Source organism: Battus philenor, unplaced genomic scaffold (assembly GCF_028537555.1).
Source record: "Battus philenor isolate CCGP_79_NKW_IND1 unplaced genomic scaffold, ilBatPhil1.0.hap1 SCAF_21, whole genome shotgun sequence".
Taxonomy (NCBI): domain Eukaryota; kingdom Metazoa; phylum Arthropoda; class Insecta; order Lepidoptera; family Papilionidae; genus Battus; species Battus philenor.
In genome coordinates, this window is record NW_027181684.1 from 2,010,133 (window position 1) to 2,034,223 (window position 24,091).

At 34.7% G+C, this 24,091-nt stretch overlaps 1 protein-coding gene across 1 annotated transcript in view; it reads left to right on the top strand.

Moving 5' to 3' along the window:
• Positions 1-22,313, top strand: part of LOC137923219 (uncharacterized) — a 30,846-nt gene extending 8,533 nt beyond the window's left edge. Inside the window, exons 2-7 of the mRNA XM_068766402.1 lie at positions 4,029-4,309; positions 4,806-4,922; positions 13,548-13,633; positions 19,400-19,520; positions 20,932-21,110; positions 21,994-22,313. Coding sequence (XP_068622503.1) covers positions 4,029-4,309; positions 4,806-4,922; positions 13,548-13,633; positions 19,400-19,520; positions 20,932-21,110; positions 21,994-22,210 — 1,001 coding nt within the window. The 3' untranslated portion in view covers positions 22,211-22,313. The remainder of the gene's footprint in view (positions 1-4,028; positions 4,310-4,805; positions 4,923-13,547; positions 13,634-19,399; positions 19,521-20,931; positions 21,111-21,993) is intronic.
• The last annotated feature ends 1,778 nt before the right edge of the window (positions 22,314-24,091 follow it).

Here is a 24,091-nt window from a genome sequence, read left to right on the forward strand (position 1 = left end):
ATATGTCGCAAAGTTTAAAATTCGGCCTATTTTATATTTTTGTTGAGACACGAGAAAGGTGTAAGAGATATAAAAATGGTAACTAAATTAAAACAGGACGCTTGCCTATCAAACATTTGAAGTCAAATAAAACAAAAGTTTAAGGATGTAATCAAACAAAAAAATATCGTGTACATTAGAGCGTTACAACGAAATATATATATATATATAAAAAAAACAATTGTAAAATAAATCCGTGATAAAATTGTTGTACACGAGAAAATAATTAAACCAATTAAAACTGTGATATTGTAATAGAAATGGATAACTAAAGTGTTTGAGGATGTACGAAAGGAATGGAATGATTGAGATAGGAAGATGGAATTGTAGAATGATAGGAGGAAAAAAGATATTGTTTACTAGGGAAGACGAGAACGAAAATAAAAATTCTAGTCAAAAAAAAATTATTAAGAATTACAACACCCTGTTTCCAATAAAATAGGGGGTGGGAGGAGAGGTCCCCAATAGCGGGGACTAAAAAAAATCACTTTGTTACTATACTGCAGCAGTTTTTTTATTGGAATCGACTAGCCAATGACTATAAATTTATTCTGTTCGGAATATTTAGCTAGATTATATAATAACTAGGGAAATTAAATATGCTAGTGCATTTACAGTACCCGGTGATGAATATTGCTCATCGACCTTTGTAAAGAGACAATCGGCTAATTTCGCCTTCGTAGAGCGCTATCTCTGTCGCACGAAATACAACTACTGACAAAACGTTACATAGGTAGCGTGGGACAGATATAGTGCTCTACGAAGCGAAATTAGCCGATTGTCTCTTTCCAAAGTTCTATGTGCAATATTTATCGCTGGGAATACTGTAAGTTATGTCAAATACATAAAAAATGAGAAGTTACGCTAGCAGTATCATAAATTTTTAATTATATATATCTGTGTTATTTTAAAATTCTATCAAAACCTTGACTTACTAATCTTCAGGGAGAAATAGAAGAGAACGGCGTTTACAAATAATAAAATATGTTATTTTTTTTGTATATCAAACGTTATAGGAATCCAATTTTATAGAAAATAGGATCGTATTGAATCTCTTCTTCAACTTAAAGCTTTAAGGATATCAAACGCGACCTGATCTGAGAAGACAAGCAGCCAGTTCTTTTTTTTTGTTACGGTAATAAGTCTGACGTAGTAAATATACATACGTCTTGTATGTATACTTGAACCATCGAGAACATTTAAGATCAGTATATATATGAAAATAAACGCGGTATATAGAAATTTTAAATTTTGTCTATGCCCGTGTTTTGTCTCTGGTTTCCTTGTTTATTCAGCGACGTCTAGGCCGCACAAGCGGCACGGCGGCGGAACCTTCGTCTGGAGCCTTGACACGATAAAAATAATTTGCATCACCGGTCGCAGATACCTTTGCTTTCTATACTATTTTAACGCGGGTTTGTCTGCCAATTTTACATGTTTTAAATTTTAGGTAGTTTTAAATTTCACTCTATAAATATATTTTTTCTTCTTGTCGCTTTTTTAAGTCAAATTCACATGATTACATTTTAACAATTTTTTATTTCTAATCAACAATATATTCGCCTTTGTTATCAACAACCTTTTCACATCCAGTATACAAATTTTCAATGCCGGAGCGGTAACAAATCAATCGGTTTTTGTCTAAAATATGTCGACAGAAACGACATTACTACCCAGTCCCCTTAATGTATATATAATTATATGTGTTTTCTCATTGTATACTTTAAAGTCAATTCTTATTATTTTGACAAACAGACAAAAAATGGTCAAAATTCAACCATGCTGTAGAGGTAAAAGTTTGCATATTAGAAAAACTTTTTTCAAACCAACAAATTGTAGCTATTCAGAATAAATAGCAGCTGTACTTCCTTTTTGCTAAAGTATACGGTTGATATACGGGAATGCGTTTTTTCTTGAATGCTTTTATTTACCGGAAGTCCTCTGGAGTAATTGAAGTTGTGACTTAGTGCATTAAGTAATAAATAACTTATTACAATTATGTAAGGTATACAAGAAATAAAATAATTTTGTAATTGCGAAATTTTGTTGACATTGAATCCCTTCAAATCTTTCTGTCTATTCTTATCACCTGTTAGAACTCTATCTGTATCTGTACATATATATAAATAAATCTATATATATCTATGTGATGCCATAACTTTAGAAAAACTAGCGACCAAATTTTAATGCTTTATTCAGAAGGTCCTTATGGAGAAAATAATAATAAATAATCACGAAAATTGTGCATAAAAAATGTCACTGTTTATCGATCAAAAAATTTATTTATTTTATTTCAAGTTTATTATATAAAGTGACCACTGTAAATTTTTTAATATTAATTTATTTTTTCTATAGATATGCGATTGGTTGATAACTTCTGATGGTTTGTCTTTCCGTAAAATAAATATCAAATGTACCGTGAATTTTTAATTAGTAAAAGCATACTACACAAAAAAATAAATAATTGTTTTTTTTTTAAAAACTTCTTTTGCGTGTGAAAATATACTCTTAATAATAAAATGAATAAAAAGTCCGTGTTTTGACTACACAGACATACATTTTATCAATTGGTATTAATTAATTTTAATGTTAACGGTGTTTACAGCGTCGGCTCATAATGTTTTTGACGCCGGCCATAATAACGGCTTTTAAAACGATATTCTCTTTATGGAATATGTTTTCGATTTTTAAAAAATAATTGCGCTTGATTTTATTTTTTTTATATAATAAATTATGCGTCATGAGTTTTACGCTACCGTCTTTGATCGTATCTGTGCTTTCTCTCGTATTTTTGTTTAATTAATTAAAATTTTTTTTTTTACGACCCAATAGACGCGGCGTGAATTATTCCGCTAGACCAGGGCTTCTTAAACTTTTGTCATTCACGACCACCCCATTTATGATTGCGAGTTTCTTGACGACCCCATACAAATATAAAAGAAAAATAAATTAATATTTTTTTATGATTTACTTATAAGGTAGCAAGCAATATACTATATATACATGAAAATATATAGTTTTAGAATTTGTTTTGTAACATACAAAAATATAAAATTATTATAGTTTCAAAAATAAAATGTGGATTCTGACCATCTTAATTCGCTCGAATATATTCAAGTAGAAGTAAAATGGTATATATAAATATTTGACATTAAAATCTTCTGACCCCATTTAGGGTCGCGACCCATAGATTAAGAAGCCGTGCGCTAGACGAATTGACATATGATGCAGACAGCGCAATGCCAGATATTATAGCGTTCTTTCAGGGAGTACTATGTCGTGTAATGGGCATCTGTTGAATGATCTGTCCATGCAGATTTTATACTGCCAGAAATTATTGGCCAGTTAATGCGACCAAAAATTTAAAACTTCAGTTTTCAGTTGGATCAATTTTTACAGATATATTTGAGGTTATACTATTATATAGTTTATACAACTATTACCAATTACCCTGTATAATGAGTTATACGGGCTGTACATATATATTAATTATCCTTTTAGATCATTATAAAATTTTACGTGTATAAAAAACTTGTGTATAAAAAAATGTTAACTATGGTGCATTGGCGTCTTAGTCAAGCTCTTGAGAAGTCGTTAAATGCGGGCAGCGCTACACTGGTCATAGTAGCGATGTTCAGAAGAGGTCTACGCTTTGCAACGGGCGTCGTCTGCTGACGTGACGATAATGTTTGTTCTCAACGCTTTTATTATTTTTCCATATTGTTTCTAATCATAATATTAAATTGTGCTCAGTGTCAAGGCTCCCGTCCTGTTTAATTGTGTGTATAGCACAACGCGGGGGTCCGCGGCTGATCCTTCACTTGTAGATACCGAGGTTGTTCGTCACACAGTGCATAGGGCGATCGGACGAGTTGGTTTTGGTTGATAACAATCCCACATAACCCCCTGTCTTCTGTACAGAAGTAGGTTATTTTGAATGTTCGAAAATTCCCCCTGTAACTGTACTTATGTAATGATAATGTTTGCAGGCTCAGCGTCGGGAGGCGGACAGTGGACGCGGGCGCCGCCTGCGCCGCCGCCGGTGGCAGGCGCGAGCGCACATGCTGGCGGCGTGGGCGTGGGAGTAGGTGTGGGCGGAGGAACACGCGGGCGGCGGCCCACGGGCACGCGGCATTCGCCCGCCGCCGCGGCGCTGCAGATGCCGCACACGGGCATCTCGGCCGCCGCCGTGCAGGCGCTCGCCAACGGCTGGAGCCTCCCCGCCTCGCTTACGCAGGCGCAAACCCAGCAGGTGCTGCGGCTTGCGCAGGTAAGCTCGCACACCGCATCACAACTTGACCTTTTTTATACGCCATCTACTATTTGCGTGTAATAGCATAGCCTTGATTCATATTATGCTCAAGCCCCCCCAGACAGCCATGGAGTTCCGCTGCGGGTCGAATCAAAATTGAGATCCGTAGAAAAACCGAAAAAATAGAGGAATGTGTGAATGAATGAGATTGTGAAGAAAAAAAAAGCAGTGAAATAATTTATTGAATAGTAAAAACCCCGGTCTCTCACAAGATAGGGGTGAATAAGAAGGTTCCCAATGCTGTGGCCCATTAAAAAAACATTTATAACTTCGTAAATTATTTTAATTTGATTAAGATTTTAATATACAGCATAGTAAAATCGCACAAAAACTGAGAGAATGCTGTATTGCCAAAGTAATACTTAAATGTATGCGAATCGCAAAAGAATTCAACGTGTGATTCTGCTCGTGGGCATGCCAAGAGTGCGCGTGGCTGACGCCGGTGTATTTGCAGGCGCAAGTGGCGGCGCAGGCGCAGGCGGCGGCGGCGGCGCGCTACAACAACGCCGCCCTGGCCGCCGCTGCCGCGGCGCTTCCGCAGCACCGCTCGCAGCACCAGCGCGCCGTGCAGGTCAGTACGCCACCACCACCCCCACACCACTTGCATAAACATATAACAGAACACCTCCACGCCATACCTTCATCTTCATATCTTTAATTCTATCAGCGTATACAGCCTTACATCAGATGAGGTCGGTTGAATTTTTCGAAATTCTATCAGCTAAGTAGATTTGGGAGGCTTCTATTATATTCGTGAAGCGGACTGCTTATATATATGCAACTGCTAAAAGTAGAACGATCCCGCGAGGCAATCTACTACTAGCGCTATCTGTCGGCGTCGTCCGAAGTAAAAGCGTTCCGATATTTCCATGTACTGACTTATTATCACTACACTAGAACCATAAGACTTAGGGACTTCAAATTTGGGATGAATATTCCTTTCGCCTAGTCAGCTAAGAATTTATGAAATTTAAAACTGCAACGAGGGTTAAGATGGTATTTATTAAGATCGCGAAGCTGGTTATAAGTACAACGTTTTTGTGTCTGAATCTGTTTTGTGACATTTGTGTATACATTTCTTTATGGAATTGTAAGGCAATAAATTTCTTTTTCTGCCTTATCAAATGAAATATCGCACATAAAATGCAGTTGGCTTTAATTAAATTGGTCGTAATTGATAACTTTTATTGTTTACTTTATTTCACTGGCTCCTTGTTCGTTCGTGTATCGAACGTTAAATTTAGTTTGTTAATCTAATATAGAGATTTATATTCAGACTTATAGACCACTGTTATAGCACCCTATTTAGATACTTAATATGGAATATGCAAGTTTTACAAGTAACAGTCGTTGATCTTCTTAATTAACTTATAGTTGAAGTTAAGAGACATACTTCTTTACTATAGCAAGCAGATAAATTTTGTGGACCACCGCTAATAAATTGTAAATACCAATTTTTTTGCTATGCCAACATCGAGCCCGCCGAATCATCCGTGGACCCTGGACACCTTGATGATTTTTGAGAACCTTTTTTTTAACCCTTTCCCGTCCCCGCTATTGGGGTCCTTTCGTACCCCTAACTTGTTGTTGATTAGGGACTTCTATTACATTTTCTTCTAATAATTTTTTCAACTGTAATTTTCTTGTCGTCCTTTTCTTACATGCTTCCTATGTTCTTCTATTCTTTTGCTTTCTTTCCACGTTTCATCTAACTTTCCCTTTTATTCTATTTTCCTCTTTTCATCACCTTCCATTCATCACCTCATTCCTCAAGTTTACAACTTTATTTCTTTATTTTTGTTTTACAATTCTGTTTATTTTTTGTACTTAATTCTATTTTTACATTTATTTTATTTCTTTAACGATTTCAAATTTTATGTTTAATTCTTATTTATTACCTGCGTAATAATGTTTTTACATAATCTGACAAACTCACGTTGCGTCTGCTCTTCTTCAATTATTGAGGCCATTGTCTCCTCTCTGACTTTGACGCCAGAGCGGCACTCGAACTCGAATCGTAGTCCTCCGAATACGGGACACTTGGCTACAAGTTGGACCACGGACTGGTCCACGCCCGGTTTACAGAAGCACGAAGGGTCCTCCTTGAGCTTTAATCGGTGAAGGTACTCAGAGAACTTTGAGAACCTTTGATGTATGACATACAAAGCTATATTTACCTGTTTTGCTATACCTAGCGGAGAGTGGGGGTACTCACGCTGTGCCCCCCAACAGTGTGAAATAAACCTTACCTAATTTACATAAATCAAGTCTCTAAACCTTATGGTTCCAGATATATCGATTCCAATCCAGTAAGATGGTTAATATGTAGTTGCCCGAGCCAAGGCTCCACCGAGAGCCTTCGAGCTTCGCTACTTTAAAAGAGGTCTTATGTGCACTCTGCGCCACCTCATACCCCCCGGAATCTGCAATTTAGAATATGTCGCATTATCTTTTTAACAATTTTTTGCGACGCCCTTCTAAGGGACGTTGGACAACAAGTTGGGAGGGGTATGTAAATCTCTCTCCTTCTAATTTCCGTGATAAAATCATGTCTTTTTATGACATTTGAGTCGATAGTTTGATTTTCTATCTTGTTAAATAAGTTGCATTATGTCGGAATTGAGATGGAGAGGTGTGCTTATCAACACACAACTACTTACGACTCAATCTTCGCTATAGAAGCATGCAGAGCTGTAAGCAATTACGCATTTGCTTCGCGGCCCATTTTTTCTCTGCTTTTTTTATCTTCTTCATCTGTTTTTTACTTTGAGCACATTCAGACCAGCCCTACATCTCTGGCGGACTGTGAACTTCCACTCGATACTGTAGTGGTGAACCACAGATAAGACAACAACGCGAGTTACGGCTAATTAAATTTTTATCTGTCCCGTTTATACTTTTTGAGATTTAGGGTGATAGTATGTTATCGGCATATAACACGGGAATGAGACTGCAAATTTTAATCAAGATGACGGATCTAAATGACTTTTTTATTCTTTGATGCACAACTCAAAATATACCAATGTTATTGAATAAATTACATGTGAAAAAAAACTTTCATTATTTGAACATAATTGTTATATTCTGCCGTTAAATAAATATATTTTTATATCCGCTTATAATTATTGTATCAAAATATGACAAAATTACACGAGTCACGCGGTAGATATACGTATATAGTTATAACAAAGGTCACACGTTATTGCATAGTTATACAGGCGAAATATATATACCATTAACTTAAAATAATATTATCATTATACAGGCTGTTTGGTTATATATGTAAAAGTTTGAAAGATGTAAATTGTCAGAATATATCTTTAGTTTTTATATCTATTTCCAATAACCCTGTGTAAAGTGTTCACTCTGAAATATATTATATTAATTTATTTCTTCTATTGTAATACGACAGTATAAAGTCTGCAAGGACAGATAGTAAACAATAATAAATAACAAGCGGCACAAAAGTAATGTCATAATGTGAACGCGACTTAATTTTTACAAATGGCGCCAAATGTCACTTTGACATTTATGATGTAGAGATACAGAGAAATAGTTATTTAGCGGAAAATGGCACTTTTACATTGTGGTATTATTTTGGCACCATCTGTTATGTAGTAATTCAAATTTTGAAAAAGATTTTTGTTTATCGATTATCAATACGATATTATTTCTAAAAGCATTTGTTTATGCAATAGCCTTTCATACATTAATTAAAAATAAATTCGCTATACATTCACGCTTTTAAAGCTTTTTTACAATATAACCTATCACCCTGTATAAAATATAATACAGGAAGCTAATCGAAGTTTTGCTTTCGGTACAACTTACTGCGCGAAGGTCTGTGATGAGTAAATACATATAGGCGAAATATATATCTCTAACACAAGGGCACCCTTTAGATAACATAACATCGTCTGCAAATCATTTAAATATGTCCCCTAGTGTGTCTTTTCTATTACACCCTTGGGAGTACATGGGGTGATATTCATGATTTACTATCACATCTATTGTGTTTGCTTTTGACATTACAAAAAGTCGAGAATTTGCTTGTTCAATTCATTTTGTTGCTTCCAAACAAAGTAAGTGTTAATTTCTATATTTATTTCAAAATTTAATTATGTTCACTTTGTTGTGTAAGTTTGTAACAAATATTTTCGTTACATATATTCTGGTCAAGCTTTTTAAATTAAATTATATACAAAATAGGTTTCAAAAAAGATTTTAATGATGTTTTAAATCGTATGTGAAAAGTCTAAGTGAATCAAAACTGTCTAACATTTATTGAAGCTTCTTAAAAACTTAGAAATTAGAAAAATATAGGCATTAAAAGATTAATATATTACTTTTTTAGTGTTAACTAAATTTTGTCGTATTTGTAGCAGGATATGACTTACTGTGCATCTTTTATAAGATAAACAATTGTTTTAGCAAAAAAATAATAAAGTTCTGTAGTGATATTTTTACTTATATCTAACGCTAAATACATCTAATATATAAAATTTCCATGTCACAATGTTAGTTACCGCATTCCTCCGAAACGGCTAGACCGATTTTTACCGAATTTTATATGTGTATTCAGTAGGTCTGAGAATCGGCGACTATCTATTTTCCATACCACTAAGTGATAAAGGACCCCTAATTTTTTTATTTTTAAGATAATTTTTTGTTTTTTTTTTTGGTTTAATTTTATTATAATACAGCATACAAAAATACATACAACCCTCAATTTTCACCCCTCTATGATCAACGCTTATTTTTTATTTGTTAATTAAAAACTAAACTTTTTTGCAAAACGTTTGCGGGATCAGCTAGTATACATATATTTTATAAGGGATTTATTTTAAAAGGCATATTTTTGATACACGGCTGTCGGGAAAAGGGTGGAAATTTCTAATATATACAAACAGCATTACATGTCGATGTTAATACGTATTAATAAAAAGTTTTATTTTGAGATATTGAAATAACAACTTTGAAAACGGTTGATGGCTAGTGATTTTTTTTTATAAATTATTAATATTTGTCGTTTAGAACGACCGTCCATATGGCACAGGTCTCCTCTGAAGATATCTATGAGGTGATGTACCATAACCACCATAACTTGGCAGGCGGGTTGGCGATCGCAGTGTGGTATTATGGTATGCAGAGGACGCTGTTGCATATCCTCTGGAAGCTTGTGATCAGTGGAAATTCTATATAATTAATTTACAAAGTATGAAATATGTAAGATTGTATATCGGGATTTGAACCCGCGACCTACGTGCGCAATTCTCGGTCATATACCACCAGTTTATCACTGCTCCGGCAAATGTTAATGTTTATATCATTTTTATAATTAACAATTGTAGTCTGCGCTGGGTGTATTGTAGAGTATATTATAGAAATACTAGCTGATCCCGAAAACGTTGTTTTGCAAAAAAAATTAAAGTTTTTAATTAACAAATGTAAGATAAGGGTTGATCGTAGAGGGGTGAAAATTTAGTTTGTATGTATTTTTGTATGCTGTATCATAATAAAATCAAAACCAAAAAAATTGTCTAAAAAATTAAAAATAAATTTTAGGGGTGGACCACCCTTATCACTTAGGGGTATGGAAAATAGATAGTAGCCGATTCTCAGACATACTGAATACGCATGTAAAATTTGGTAAAAATCGGTCAAGCCGTTTCGGAGGAGTTCAAGTTCGAACACCGTGACACGAGAATTTTATATATTAGATTAATTTTTTGGGTCGAAAAAGTTGAAAACTTGAATGCGGAGTTTTTTTTTTAATGGTCACCTTTATTGGAGGCTTCTCGTACTCCCTTAACATGTGTAAGGTTAAGGATGTTTATTTCCAATAAGTGTTTCACACTCTTAATTTATTTCTTCTGTCATACGTCTCATTATCGTTCATCCTCTTTACTGCCACCCATCACAATAACTTCCACTCTTTATCTTCTATCATTATTCACCTCAGTTCTTAATATTACAAATATGCTAAGTTACATTTGGTTATTTTACTTCTTTTCTTTATTTTTACAATTATACTCTTATTCTTTTTTAAAAAAACTAGTACTATACTGCTATATAATAATATTGACTTATATAACTTGCTTACATTATCTTGTATTAGTGGTAGGCTAGGTATAATTACTACTTACTGTTTTGTTTATGACATAATTAGTTTAAAGAATTGAAATGAATACAGAGCTTGCAAATTTCGGTCACCTTACGTAATATCAACGGATTGTTTCGATGAATAATTGAATGCGTGTAGGAAAAACACGAGAGACGTAAAACTTCAAGGAAACAGTCGCTTTACAACGTGTTATGCTGTTTGTGGAGCCTTGGCATCGTTTTGTTCTCACTCCGTACCAGCTTTTCCCTGTGGCCTTGTTTGATAACAGGAGGTGAATATGTAAGAGGTCAAGGTTTATCCCGGAATAAATGCATAAGCATAACAATCGAGAATGAAACACGCGAATGCACTTTTTCGGATTGTGAGATAAAGTTCAAAATTTAACTATTTTTGTGCGGTGAGCAACCGCGTAAAAAAGTCTTACGTAGAAAAACAAAGCTTGTCTAGTTTTCTGTGGTAATCTGATTCAAAATCTCTTTTCACGCTTGCAGATACTACCCACCTTCTGTATAGTGTTAGTCGTGATGTTTTTGTGACGTCTTGTTTCACTAGATGCTTTTCTTTTGTTCTTTTCTCTTCTTTTTCTCGGTAGCCAGATATATAAGATTCCACCTTCTTTTTTTTTAACTAATAGATTTTGTTCGTTACTTTGCGGAAGTCCTTCCTAAGTAAGAAAAGGACTAATATAAGAGCTACTTTAGCCATGTAGCGGTAGTTGTGCAATAAAGTGCACCGCTCGCCAGCACGCTGATAAATGCGCATGCGGCAAACAATACGAATTACACAACTACCACCGTTAAATCACTCAACACGTGTTTCACCCCTCCACGGGGCATCCTCAGGAGTAATGTTACACCGATTAGTGCCCTCGGTGTTTGGCGCACTTTATCGCACGACTACTGCTACATAGCGGAAGTAGCGATATATAGTCCTTTTCTTACTTTTTTTTGTTAACCTCGTCAATTATGTTTCAATTTATTTTAAAACGCCAAAATGTTAAATATACCGCACAAAAATAAATTAGTTTTTTTTTTTTTGGGTATTTCGATCAACTTCTATCGTGGTCGAACAGGGTCTATATTAACATAATTTTTATTTTTATTTTTAAATGTTTTTGTTTTAACACATTACCATGCCATGTGTTGCGTATACGACCCCAGCTGCAATTTCCGTTCCGACCATTTGCAGTTCTCATTGAAAAATAAAGGATTATTAAAAAATGACTTGCAGGGTCGAACATAGATAACTTTACGTCACGCATGCGCGTAAACATAATGTGAACATGTTTTTTTTTTTGTTTTACCTCAACCTAAAGCTGCCACTTGTAGAAAAATAGGTGTTTTTTATACAAAGAATAAAAACAATTATCAAAAGAAGCAAATGATACTTGTTGTAACAGCTCCTAATAGATACCGGACTGTTCGAATTTCGTGCGACAGAGATAACGCTCTACGAAGCGGAAATTAGTCGATTGTCTCTTCCTAAAGGTCGATGTGCGATTTTTATCGCCAGGTACTGTACGTATTGCACATTAAAATTAATAACATTATCCCGCTAATTATAGCTAAATAAATAATAATAAATAAAAAAATATAAAAATAAAGGTGTAATGCATACGTCTTAAACGACTTTTTTTAATTTTTAAAGTGCGTGTCCTATACGCATCATGTCGCTTGAATGGAAAATCTTCAAATATTGCCGCGGCATGGAACGTGTTAATACTCATTTTTCGTTCTTCTCAATATCTTCATTCATTCTTTCTTGTAATTTTCTTCACAATATCTTTTATTCCTTTCTATATATCATCTGACTTTCCTCGCCTTCCTTCCAGAATTGTACAATTTTACGTTTATTAATTTTAGAATTTAACAATTTATTCTTAATTGTTATTTATTTTCTTATTACATTTAGTTTACAATTCCTACACATTACAGGTAGTTGTAGTTTTGAGTGTATTGGCTTAAGGTTTAGGGATTGTAATAAGGATCTTATTTTATCTGAACATATTTAATTAACCAAATACAGAGTCATTTAACGGTGGCAGTTGTGTAATTCGCATTGTTTGCCGCATGCGCATTTATCAGCGGGCCGGCGGGCGGTGCACTTTATTGCACGACTATACTGCATTGGCGGAAGTAGCTATATATTGGTCCTTTTCTTACTTATTATTTACTTTCTGCAAAATACCGCCTGAATCCATAAATTATATTTGATTAACATAAGGCATAGGAAAAGAACTGCTAAACTACGGCAGTTCACGCTGATCTCTCGACATTTCGAAGATCAATTCGTCGCAGATCTCGTTCATTCTTTGCGCTATGTCTACACTTCTTATTTCATTCGTTTGGATCATTTCAATGACTGCCATGCTTTCGACAGCTTTAACTACAGACGGACAACTTGACGATAGCTTTAATTTAGATCCATGTATATTGTAATGTAGTTTTTTTATATATATGTGCACAGAAAGATAGATATAGGACTGTAATGCGTGGTGGTTTATATAAGTGACGTTTGCGGTACTCGCGCCAAGCTGGATTGACGTTTGACCAAGTGTGGTATTATGACTCTTTCTCACGAAGATACCATTGCTCGAACATCTGTTTAGTATCCTTACTTCCTTTCAGCATCAATATTAAAATAATTATGCGATTATATATATTATCAATGGCTGCCCTCCTAAGACATCATCATAATCATACAGACGTCCATTGCAAGGCTTAGATCTTTAAAACAATCACGATGACCAGTCTTGCTGCCCGCATTCAGCGACTTCGTGATCTTGACTATATCTTCCGACCACCTCGTGGTCTTACAGGAGATCCTATCAGCCCCAACGGTCTATTAACCTACGTAGGTACCACCTTGTAACATCCATCACCATCCAAATCATCTTTAACACCGTAACACTAGGCTGTTGTCGATTAAAACTCATTTACACTTGCACTTGTATAATTTTAATGTAATTTTATATGTGTAATAGCTTAAATATTTTTGTTTACATACTTTATACTTTGCAATTGATTGTTGCCAGTCATATGGTGAAATATGTTTGTTTGTCGTTGGTTGCAGTTTCCGAACAGTCCAATAACAATGGCGATGGCTCAACAGCCACCACCTCCTCTGGTCAGGAGCTCTGCAAACACCACGACCATGAAGTGAGCATACTTGACCATTATACGTTATTTGTTTATAGGAGCAGCCTTGTATGTGTAGCTAGAATGTACCTGCAATATGTTCACCGATCTACAAACTAACCGGCAGACGAAAGGTCAATCAAGACAGTGAACGCGTAACATTGTTATAAATAAACACCGGTTAATCTCTGATTAATAACCTACCTCGGGTTTCTGAAGGGTTCGTTTAAGAAAAATTAGTTAATCACTGTTTAATCTATGATTAAAGTTAGTTACACAATAGAAAGTTACAAATTTTTTCAACCGATTTTTAACCTATGATTAAACATTTTGGTCAAAATGATTGTTGTCTCCCTCTATTGTATAACTGTCTCGTTTTTAAATAAGTAAAATATTGTTATTAGTAACGACGTCGACATAAATATTCACATGATAAATAGATATATAAGTAACATGAAAATTAAATTAGCTAATCATTGTTTAATCTAGGATTAATCATTTTCGTCTCGAACATTATTTGTCTTTTGTCTATTGTAGAACTTTTTTATAAAAAAGTAAAATGTACTAAGTAAAAAAATAACTAAATACAATAAATGAACCTTTATACACAGTAAACAAGTAATAAGTTTAAAATTTTTACCGTGTATAATTTGACCAGTGAACAAGATCGTAGGTCGCGAGTTCAATTTCCTTTATAATTTAAAATGATTGCCACTGCTCACAAACCTGTTTGCAGAAGATAGGTAGCAGCGACCTCTGCATACCATAGCACCACACTGCGATCGCCAACTCATCTGCCAAGCGTGGCAATTATGGTATATCCTCCCATAGATATCTTTGAGGAAACCTATGCCTTATCTTGTACGTTCACTGCACTATTTATAGACTGAAACAACAATATTTTGAAGAAAAAGAAATGTCAACTTATGTTTTGATATTGGTTTGTCGATTTGATTTAAATGAATGAATCACAAGAGTAAATTTTAAAAATTCTTTTGTTCATAGCAATAGAATAACTCACATTTTACTAGAAATTTTATTTTGTAAAGGATAACATATTAAAAGGAATATATATTCAACGACTAATCGGTCAAATTCACTGATTACCTAATTAAGGCTTTGTGCGTCATGAGAAAACGCTTAGGGAAAGTCAATTTTTTGTGAACAATTGCCAATTAAAAACGTTGTGTTCATGCAATATGATAATCTTAGTTATGTTAATCGCCGATTAACAAGCGATTATTGGCATAATTGATTGGTCTTTCAAATCCGGGTACATGTATGTATTTATATATATATTCATATGTACATAATTTCAGAACTGCCCATAAAATAAAATACGTGGTGTGCTGCTAGCTTTTGTGGATATATAGCTTTACCTGAAACAGCTGTCGAGCTAAAATAGCTTTCGTAGCGATTTTAGTGTATCCCAATTTATGTTTATGCACATATGTGTGGCTGCATTTATTTGACGTCTTTAAACACTCGCGTGCACGCATATCGACTCACTCTAGAAGCGCACATTTAGAGCCGCTGCATTTAAAAATGAACACGATTTGTTAAAATTAATTAGAGCCAGAGAGAGTTACCCTTCTTCGCCTCCCTAATTAGGCTTTCCATGGTGTCATTAAAAGGCTAAATTTAAAAAAAAAAAAAAACGTTATTTTGTATCAAGCAGCCACTGAATGTAATTTTGGAGAGTGAGTCAATTTGCATGCACTAGTATTAGAATAGTAGAAAAGAAAATGCGTCTAACTTCAACTGAATGTTCGACGAAACGGTCAAAGACTAAGCTTCGTGACGATGACAGTATTGCGAATTCTTGATCATTCGATTCATAGGAAATAACTAATTTATTTAACAACAAAAATGTTTAAATAGAATATTTTAATTTAAATAACATCGTAAGTAATTGATAAACCAAGTGTGTTATTTATGCGGATAAATAGTTTCATGTATATCAGCACTCCCGCAAACGATGTGCCGCGGTAAAAATCATTTAATTGATTTTAACAATTTTTTATTATACATACACCAATACCTCACTTTGCGTCGTGGTTACGTTCCAAAAAAAAAAAAACGACGCAAATTGAAACGCCGCAAAGTGAATTAAGATTTCCTATAGCAAACCCTGTAAAGATCGAAGGTAGGTTCCAGAGTCACGAAAATACTACTTTTTAAAAAGAAAATTGAACGAAGTAAATATTTAAAAAAAAAAAACAAAAATAATATAACTCTGCTTATAAATAAATTGGAATAATATTTACCTTTTTTGTAACCAGATACAACACGTAAAAACTTATGTATATTTAAATAAGAGAGGACCAATATCTAGCCACCTCCGCACATGCAGTGGTTGTCGTGCATGAAAGTGCACCGCCCGCCAGCCCGCTCGCAAATGCGCATGCGACAGACAATGCAAACTACACAACCGTCACCGTAAATTCACTCAACACGTGTTTCACCCCTCCACGGGGCATCTTCAGGAGTTGTTACACAGATTAGTGCTAAACACCGAGTGACACTCGGAGGTGGCTAGATATTGGTCCTCTCTTATTTAGGATGGACTTCCGCAATGTAACGCCTGAATCCATTAAAAATTATGTATATTTGTTATTCTCTTTTAAAAAAAGCACAACACTCAACATTACAACATAATACGTAATTCAAACTGAACTTTAAAATTAGCAAAACAAAGTGAAAATAAAATTGTATTAAAATTGCGTTGTTTTTTTAGTTAGAAAGTTAATCCCCGAGTTGATGGCATGACGCGATTAGAAATAAAATTGTTGCCATCTTTTAAAAAAAAAAAGAAAATTTCAAAAAAAAAAAAACTCGAACCCAAAACAACGCAACCTCGAAAATCTAACGACGCATAGTAAAATTAGTACTAATTAGGCAGCGAGGCCACTTCGAAAAAAATGCAAAACGGAACGACGCTAAGTCGAGGTATTGGTGTACTTTTAAATCGGAAAAAAAGTTGGGTTCCAGGTTTTCCAGGTACCTTGTATTTGAAACACAGTGGCAGGTCACGTTCACTCGTCTCTCGAATTTAGCCTTCCGTGTGGCTCGAAATTCTACAAAAGATTTTAATATGTCGTAGGTGAGAAAAGGTTTTGGAAGCACTGATATAGTTAAATAAATTGTTAAAGTAATGTAAAAATCAATTATTTTAAATACTTTGGTATGATCATGCAAGTTTAGTCAGTAAACCAAGGTAATCAGTTATTATAGTAATATAAGCTGGCATCGGTGAATGAATTTATAGAAGAAAGGCTATTTTAATGTTATTTAAAATATATAATGATCTCTTATTTAAAAAGAATGTAATCTTATTATTAAACGGTTTTATTTAGTTCGACCCGTACGGAATTTGTTATTTGTGTCAAAATTAGAAATTGAAATTTAAGCACCTTCACGTTGTCAAATTGATCTGAAATTTGTTACACATTTAATTTAGACGACAATACAATATAATAAAATCAATAACATTATAAATCTAAGATGGCCGCCGATACAAAATGGCGTATTACATATTTTTTCTTAACCCCCTCAATATGGGTATCAAATGAAAGGGCTACACTAGTAAAACACGATGATTATGTTAAAATTTAAAATTCAAGATGGACGTCGTTCCAATATGGTGGACTAGGTAAATATTCTTCCACAACCACCACAATATGGGTATCAAAATACCGTTTAACTTAAAAGTTTTTTAAATGTATTTATTTTTCACTGTTTTCGGGTCTGTGGCATTTATAATCCGAGATGGTAGATTCATTTTGACGTCACCAAGCGATGTGATTCATGTGATTTTTTGAATTTGAATGTATAGTACTTGAAACAAAAAAATAATAATAAAAGGCTTTCCACCAAATATTAATATACAAAAACTACACGTCTTATCTATATGTAGATAAGATTAAACTGTGTGAATCAGTATGGATAAGGTGTCTATTGCAGCAAAGTGATCTGTTCAACTTTATCTGATAGCATAATCCGCGCGATATTTGTCTCTTCTCTTTGAGTTGCTAAAATTTATTTTTATAAAAAAAACCTACACGATATATAGAAAGAGACTTTTAGACATATTAACGACGAGTTCAATAAATCTCGTGTACATCGCCGAAGCTATAAAGGTTCATCTGGTTGGGCTTCTATTAAAAATTTTCATTAGGATTAGGTATGATTTGTTTTGCTATAATAATAACATCATCATCATCTCAAGTAATAGATTCTCGCTGCAATGCGTTGGACAACCCAAATGTTATCACCACTGTGATCGGTTAAGCCCACATTCAGGATCTTCACGCGACCATGACGGTCCACTTTGTAGGGAGGTTACCCAAACCGCGCGTGGGTATGTATATATACGCACCTACGCATACACATACACGCGCGCTCACACACACACACTCACGCACGCACGCACGCACACACACACGCACGCACGCAAACACACACACACATATATATAAGCTTGTCATGTTGCGCTTGTGCATTTATCCCCTAACACAAAGCATGACAACAATTCTATAACATTTTGTAAGTTGCACATATTTCGTTCGTAACTTAGGTTTTTTAAATATTGCATTCTAACTCCCTTTTAACAAAAAAAAAATTGTTATTCAATTGTACATAACGTGTTATGCGTAAATGTCCGTACAACGCGTTTCCCTATAACGCGAGACTAATCTACCGTGTTTTAGCTGTCATTGCATACCTGATCGTCCTAGTTTAGAGTCCCAACGTTTGGCTAAAGCCTCACTAGGAGACAATTTTAAAATAGACCTGACACGAGTTTAACCCTTTCGCTTTAATATAAAAATGTAATATAGATGGGCGTAAGAACTTTAGATAGCATGGAAGTTAAGTGGGGTTTAAAAATACTGAAATAATATGAAAATATATTATTTGCAATGATATATATGTCGATGTCATATACAGGCTGCTCCTACATAGATATCAGTTACATTTCTAATTCCATTCGCCATTGTCTTGTCACTGTTTAAATTATTCGAAAGTGTTTTGCGTTGTATGCTTTGGTGTCGTTCATCAAACATTCACGTAGTCGCTGGTGATGTGATTTACGTTAATGAACGTGTCTGTTTCTTTTACAATTACACTTAAACATGTTTTTGTGCTGTTTTGTGGTGGATACGTGACCGCGTACAAGAAAGGTGACAAAAGAAATCCCCCAAAAAACTTCGCGAAGTATAAAATTATAAGCTGTTTTTATGCGGACAGTAGTAAAGCCTTTTGTAAAGCTATCAATTGCTAAACGTGTAATCAATTATCCTTCGTAGTCTAACAATATGTGAACTCTATGGTAAACTGGTTTAAATTCGATTTTGCACTTGAATTTCTTTGTCACCCTATATTAAGTGATCAGTTTTATAGCACCTGGCGATAAATATTGCACAACAATCTTTGGAAAGAGGCAATCGGTTAATTATCTCTGTCGTACGAAATACAACGACTGTCTAAACGTCACATAGGTAGTGTGAGACAGAGATAGTGCTCTACGAAGCTGAAATTAGCCGATTGTCTCTTTTCAAAGGTCTATGTGCAATAATTATCGCTGAATACTATAGCTATATTTTTACTAGACACTTGTATATGTCTCAATATATATATACAAGATCTAACATACTATATTTATTGGTAACACCGTCAATTATAAATAAATTTTTCACAAAAAAGTTTGAGTGTATGTTCGTATTACAATTAGGTATAGTTAAATTTGAACTGTAACGTGTTTGTAATAGAGTTGTTTTTGTGTTGCAGTGTGCCACCGCAAGTTACTGGGACAATGAATGGCCACTCAACCTCTCACTCCGTGGACACACGCAAAAGGCTTACTCCAATACCAGACATCAGTATAACTGGCAGCCATACGCCGTATAAGGTAATTTGATCACCATTTCAAACGAATTAGAGGATTCAAATTAGATACTTGCAAGCTTAAATTCCAGGACAAATTATATTATATCAAAGCAGCTTTAAAACATTACTTGCTTGTTGAAAGTCATTTAACAGTTTATTTTATAAAATTGTCAAAGAAAAATGTAATTTTTAATTATTGCAGCATTAAACTAGCTTAGCTTGTATTGATGCTAGCTTTCGCTTTAATTTTTGGCTAAATATATTGATAATTAGCTAAATAATAACTACTTACTACTATGATCAAAAATTAAGGCGAAATTATCATCCCCCCCCACCCCCCGGGTATTAGGAAGGCAGGTATTTTTTACTTAGATTGGATGCGTGCTAAAAATTGGAATATATCATTTGGCTCAGCCAAAACAATTTTGAAGGATGTTTTGTGTTTCAAAGGGTTCCTCAATTTTTTGTAAAAAAATACGATACTGATACGCCTGATTTGGCTCCGTGCGACCTTTACATATTTAGCAAAGTCAAAAGGCCATTGCGGGGATACCGTTTTGATACGTTTGAAGAGATAAAATCGAATCGAAGAAAGTGTTGAAGGCTTCGAGAACTGAAATAAGTGTTGGCAAAAGTGCATTTGATCGGACGGGAGGATTACTTAGAACGGTATGAAATTGATTCGGAGGAATAAATAAAAAATTTAAATTTTATGAACAATTTCATCTTGCTTTTTGACCGCCATATTAATTATTTCCAAGTATTTAACGAATAATAAGTCATGTAGCACAGTTAAGGAATTAAAGTGATAATAAATAAAATGAATTGCATTTATAAATATATGGATATTGTGAAAATTAAAAAAAAAAACGCATCCGTAGTCTGTGGTGGGTTTTTCTCAGATCAGAGTGTGTTTGGAATGTTCCTGGCTAGAAGTTATAGGGTGCCTGTTTGATTTTATATTCTAATAAATTCAGCTTTTCTGGCATTTGCCTCTAGGTATAAATGATTCCAAATGATGCAAAGTGAAATGTGAACAAATTGGTGATTGTCTATAATGTTTTTACCATAAAGAAAACACTCCGGTAGGAAAAACAGAACCAGTGTGATGTATATTTTGTATCTTTTGAGTTTTATGTGCCAAGGAAACAATGAATTTTTTACCGTTTATGACCATTTGGAATGTTGCATTATTAAACATGAAGCAAGTGCATTCCACAGTCCCTTATTATGGTACAACTGCTTTCAAGTAAATTTAGACAAGTAGTTGAAATCAAAAATATTATAACATGATTTCAATTACACGGTTTATATGAAAATAAAACTCAAATGTAGGATAAATCATTCTCACATATATTAAATACATGGTCCAATTGATTTCTATTTGGATGTCATTACCAAGTTATTTAATATATATATGTTATTTGTAACAGGTACAAAAGGCGCTGGTGGAGAACACTATGGTCCCGTGCATCAACGCGAAGCCCTACCAGTACACGGAGCTGCTGATGACGCTGCCCGACCTCGCGAGCCACTTCTTCCCGCGCGTCTCGCTCGCCACCTGCCGCGCCATGCTCGACGCGCTCGGCCTGACGCTCTACCGACCCAACTCGTGAGTGTCTACCTATGCATGCATGCACCTCCCTGCCCCCTAAGATTCATACATGTACACACAAACCAATCCATGCTCATACACACCATCGCATGCACAATCATAATACAACACACAAACTCATAAACAACACTACTATATACATAGTCCTTATAACACTTCTATATATGTGATGGTTCATTCGATGTGAATTTTGCTTTCATTACATGGTTCAAGTATCAAAATCTTTATTATTTTATATTTTTGGTTTATATTAAATAGATGTCACTATAAACAATTTTATATTCTGACACAATACGGTAGCGCACAGGCTAATATTGCATAATAGTAAAGAAAAAAGTACAATAGGCGGTCTTATCACACAATGCAATTTGTTCCAGACAACCATAGTATGGAAACAGTAGATATATAAAGAACAGGTGTTAATTACCTGTTCTTTATATATCTTTCTTTATTTATATATATAGACAAAACAGAGCTTCCCTGGGTCATTTTAATTGACCACTTTCAAAATGTTACTGGTTTCCGGTATACTCTTTCGGCTTTATTTCCCAAAACTCGGCCAGAAATAGCTACTGCATCCTGGCGGGTACTGAATATGGAATATGCAAGTTTTTAGTAGAGTAACATTTACTGAGCTTCATAAAATATCTGCCTGCATTATTAACTGAAGTTAAGTCAATATTTTAGTTCTTAAAACTACACATTGTGAACCCCTTTTTTGTCGTGCCAACTTAGATCCTCACATTTGGAACTAATGCATTAGTTTATTAAATTAAAGACAAGATATTAGTTTTGTAAACAAGGTAATTTGAAAGAAAAAAACAATTGTCATTTGTTGACAGAATTTTTTTAGTAAATGTATGTTTCCTATTCCTTCCAGAACCCAACTTCAAGTGCTCCGTAACTCGGGCAAGTGTAAATCAGCCGCCGCCGGAGAGAACGGTCTCGCTCTGGTGCAGATCCGCGACGTGATGCAGCATATGCCTCAGTTCAAGTACATGCTACGCTCCGGACTCACCGGCGACGAGCACGCGCAACACTCACCGCGACCAGCGCACGCGCACCCAGCACACGCTAAACGAGCGCGCGCCAACTGAGCACTTCAAAACACAATTCCACATCTCTGCTAGGTATCTCACACGTCGACTATAATCACCTACAAGAAACGCAGTAAAAGTGCGCAAAACCAACAGACGCACGCCCATTCCATTTCCGCCAGGACTGAGGTCGGCCATAATCACGTGCAATAAGTACTGTCTAAAACACAGTTGGTTACCTATATTGGTTGGTTATTGAACAGCATAGAACTCGCTTCCTGGGAATTTGTTGCAAACAGTTCGTGAATGAACTGAGTACTGTCCGAAAGTTACAGTCACGTACCTCCGCATAACCATGTATAGTAAACTGTGTAAAAGTGCTGACCAACAGACACCAGCTAAATGAGCACTTTCCGAAATACAGTTGGATATCTTCGCTAGAACTGATGATACACGTGCTAATGGTTAACAGATGTCAGCCAAATTTACACTGTTGGGAACAGTTTGATACCTTCGCTGGGTACCTGATAGATAAATCTTGTACACCAAATGCCATAGATGTGCATAGGTCCAACAGTCGCACTTCGAATGAGCACTTTCCAAAATGCAGTCTTTTGAACAAGGTATCTTAAGAGTTATGTATAGTATACAGTGTAGAACTTGTTACTTGGGAATTTGGTGCGAAGGTTTACGAGTCAACTGGGTACTGTTCAAAACACAGTGGCCCTCTGAAATAAGTGTGGAGTATGTGTTACAGTGTACAATTTGTTATTGGAGAATATGTTGCAAATGTGCATGAGTCAAATGAATGCTATGATAAAGACAGTTTTGGTTATATTTGTGGTATATATGATATAAAAGTATGATTGGACATATACCAAAAATTGCAATTAGTTACCTTTGTCAGATATTTGTATGGTGTGGCAATTACTGGCAGTTTGATAGCGATAGATAACATATTAAATGTTGATTCCAATACTGAAGAAATGGTATGACCATGAGCATAATTAAATAAAAGTTCTAGCAGTGTTAAAATTCTGATCAATGTTGCTCCAGGAACGAGAAAAGATAAAACTCGGATTTAATTAATTTATCATAAAGAAAAACTTAGTGACACTGAATAACAAATGGACTATAGTAAAATTTATTAAGAATGGACAATGAGTAATGAATATAGACAAGTTTCATTTGACTGCATTAACTTTCTCACAATATCAGTTTCAATGTGTTAAGGTCAAATTGAAGGGCATCTAAATGCCAACAGACTAAGTGACCATGACATGATAAACCGGCAATGTGTACTGGTATTTGAATTATTTGGTGTAAATAGTGTTGAATTATTGCAGTGACTTAGCTGCAAGTACTCCACCAGTGCAAATGTGACTACAGTATTTATTTTAGTACTATGTAATATTAGTGATTTACACTTTTGTGCAAAAAAATTGTACAGGACAATGAACTGGTTATAATGACAATGAGTTTAATTAAAATTTGACGCTAAGTGTATGTGAAATGTATATGGGACGGGAGATTGAAATGTGTAGGTATGTCAATTTTATTTGTTCACAAATTGTACAAATTGTATAAAAGAAGTTGTAAATCTGAAGATCTAATTTGGATCTTTCTACGATAGCTATTTCATAGAAGACTGAGAATTTTATTTTATAATTATTTCTTAGGTCAAAGTCCTATTGAAATGTTGTGATGGTGAAAGTTTTAGTTGAATTGCCTCCAAGAGTGTGGTTTTGGTGTTATTATTAACAAAGATTGGATATAATTATGCATTTTTGTCTAAAGTTCTCTTGGCAAATAATCATCAGAAGTATTTCCTTCAATTTATAGAGCTATGAAGGTTCCAAATGTGCCTGATAAGAAGCCCACAACAAACTTGGATGGTTTTTTTTGTGATGACTTTCACAATTTTCTTTGTGTTGAAATATT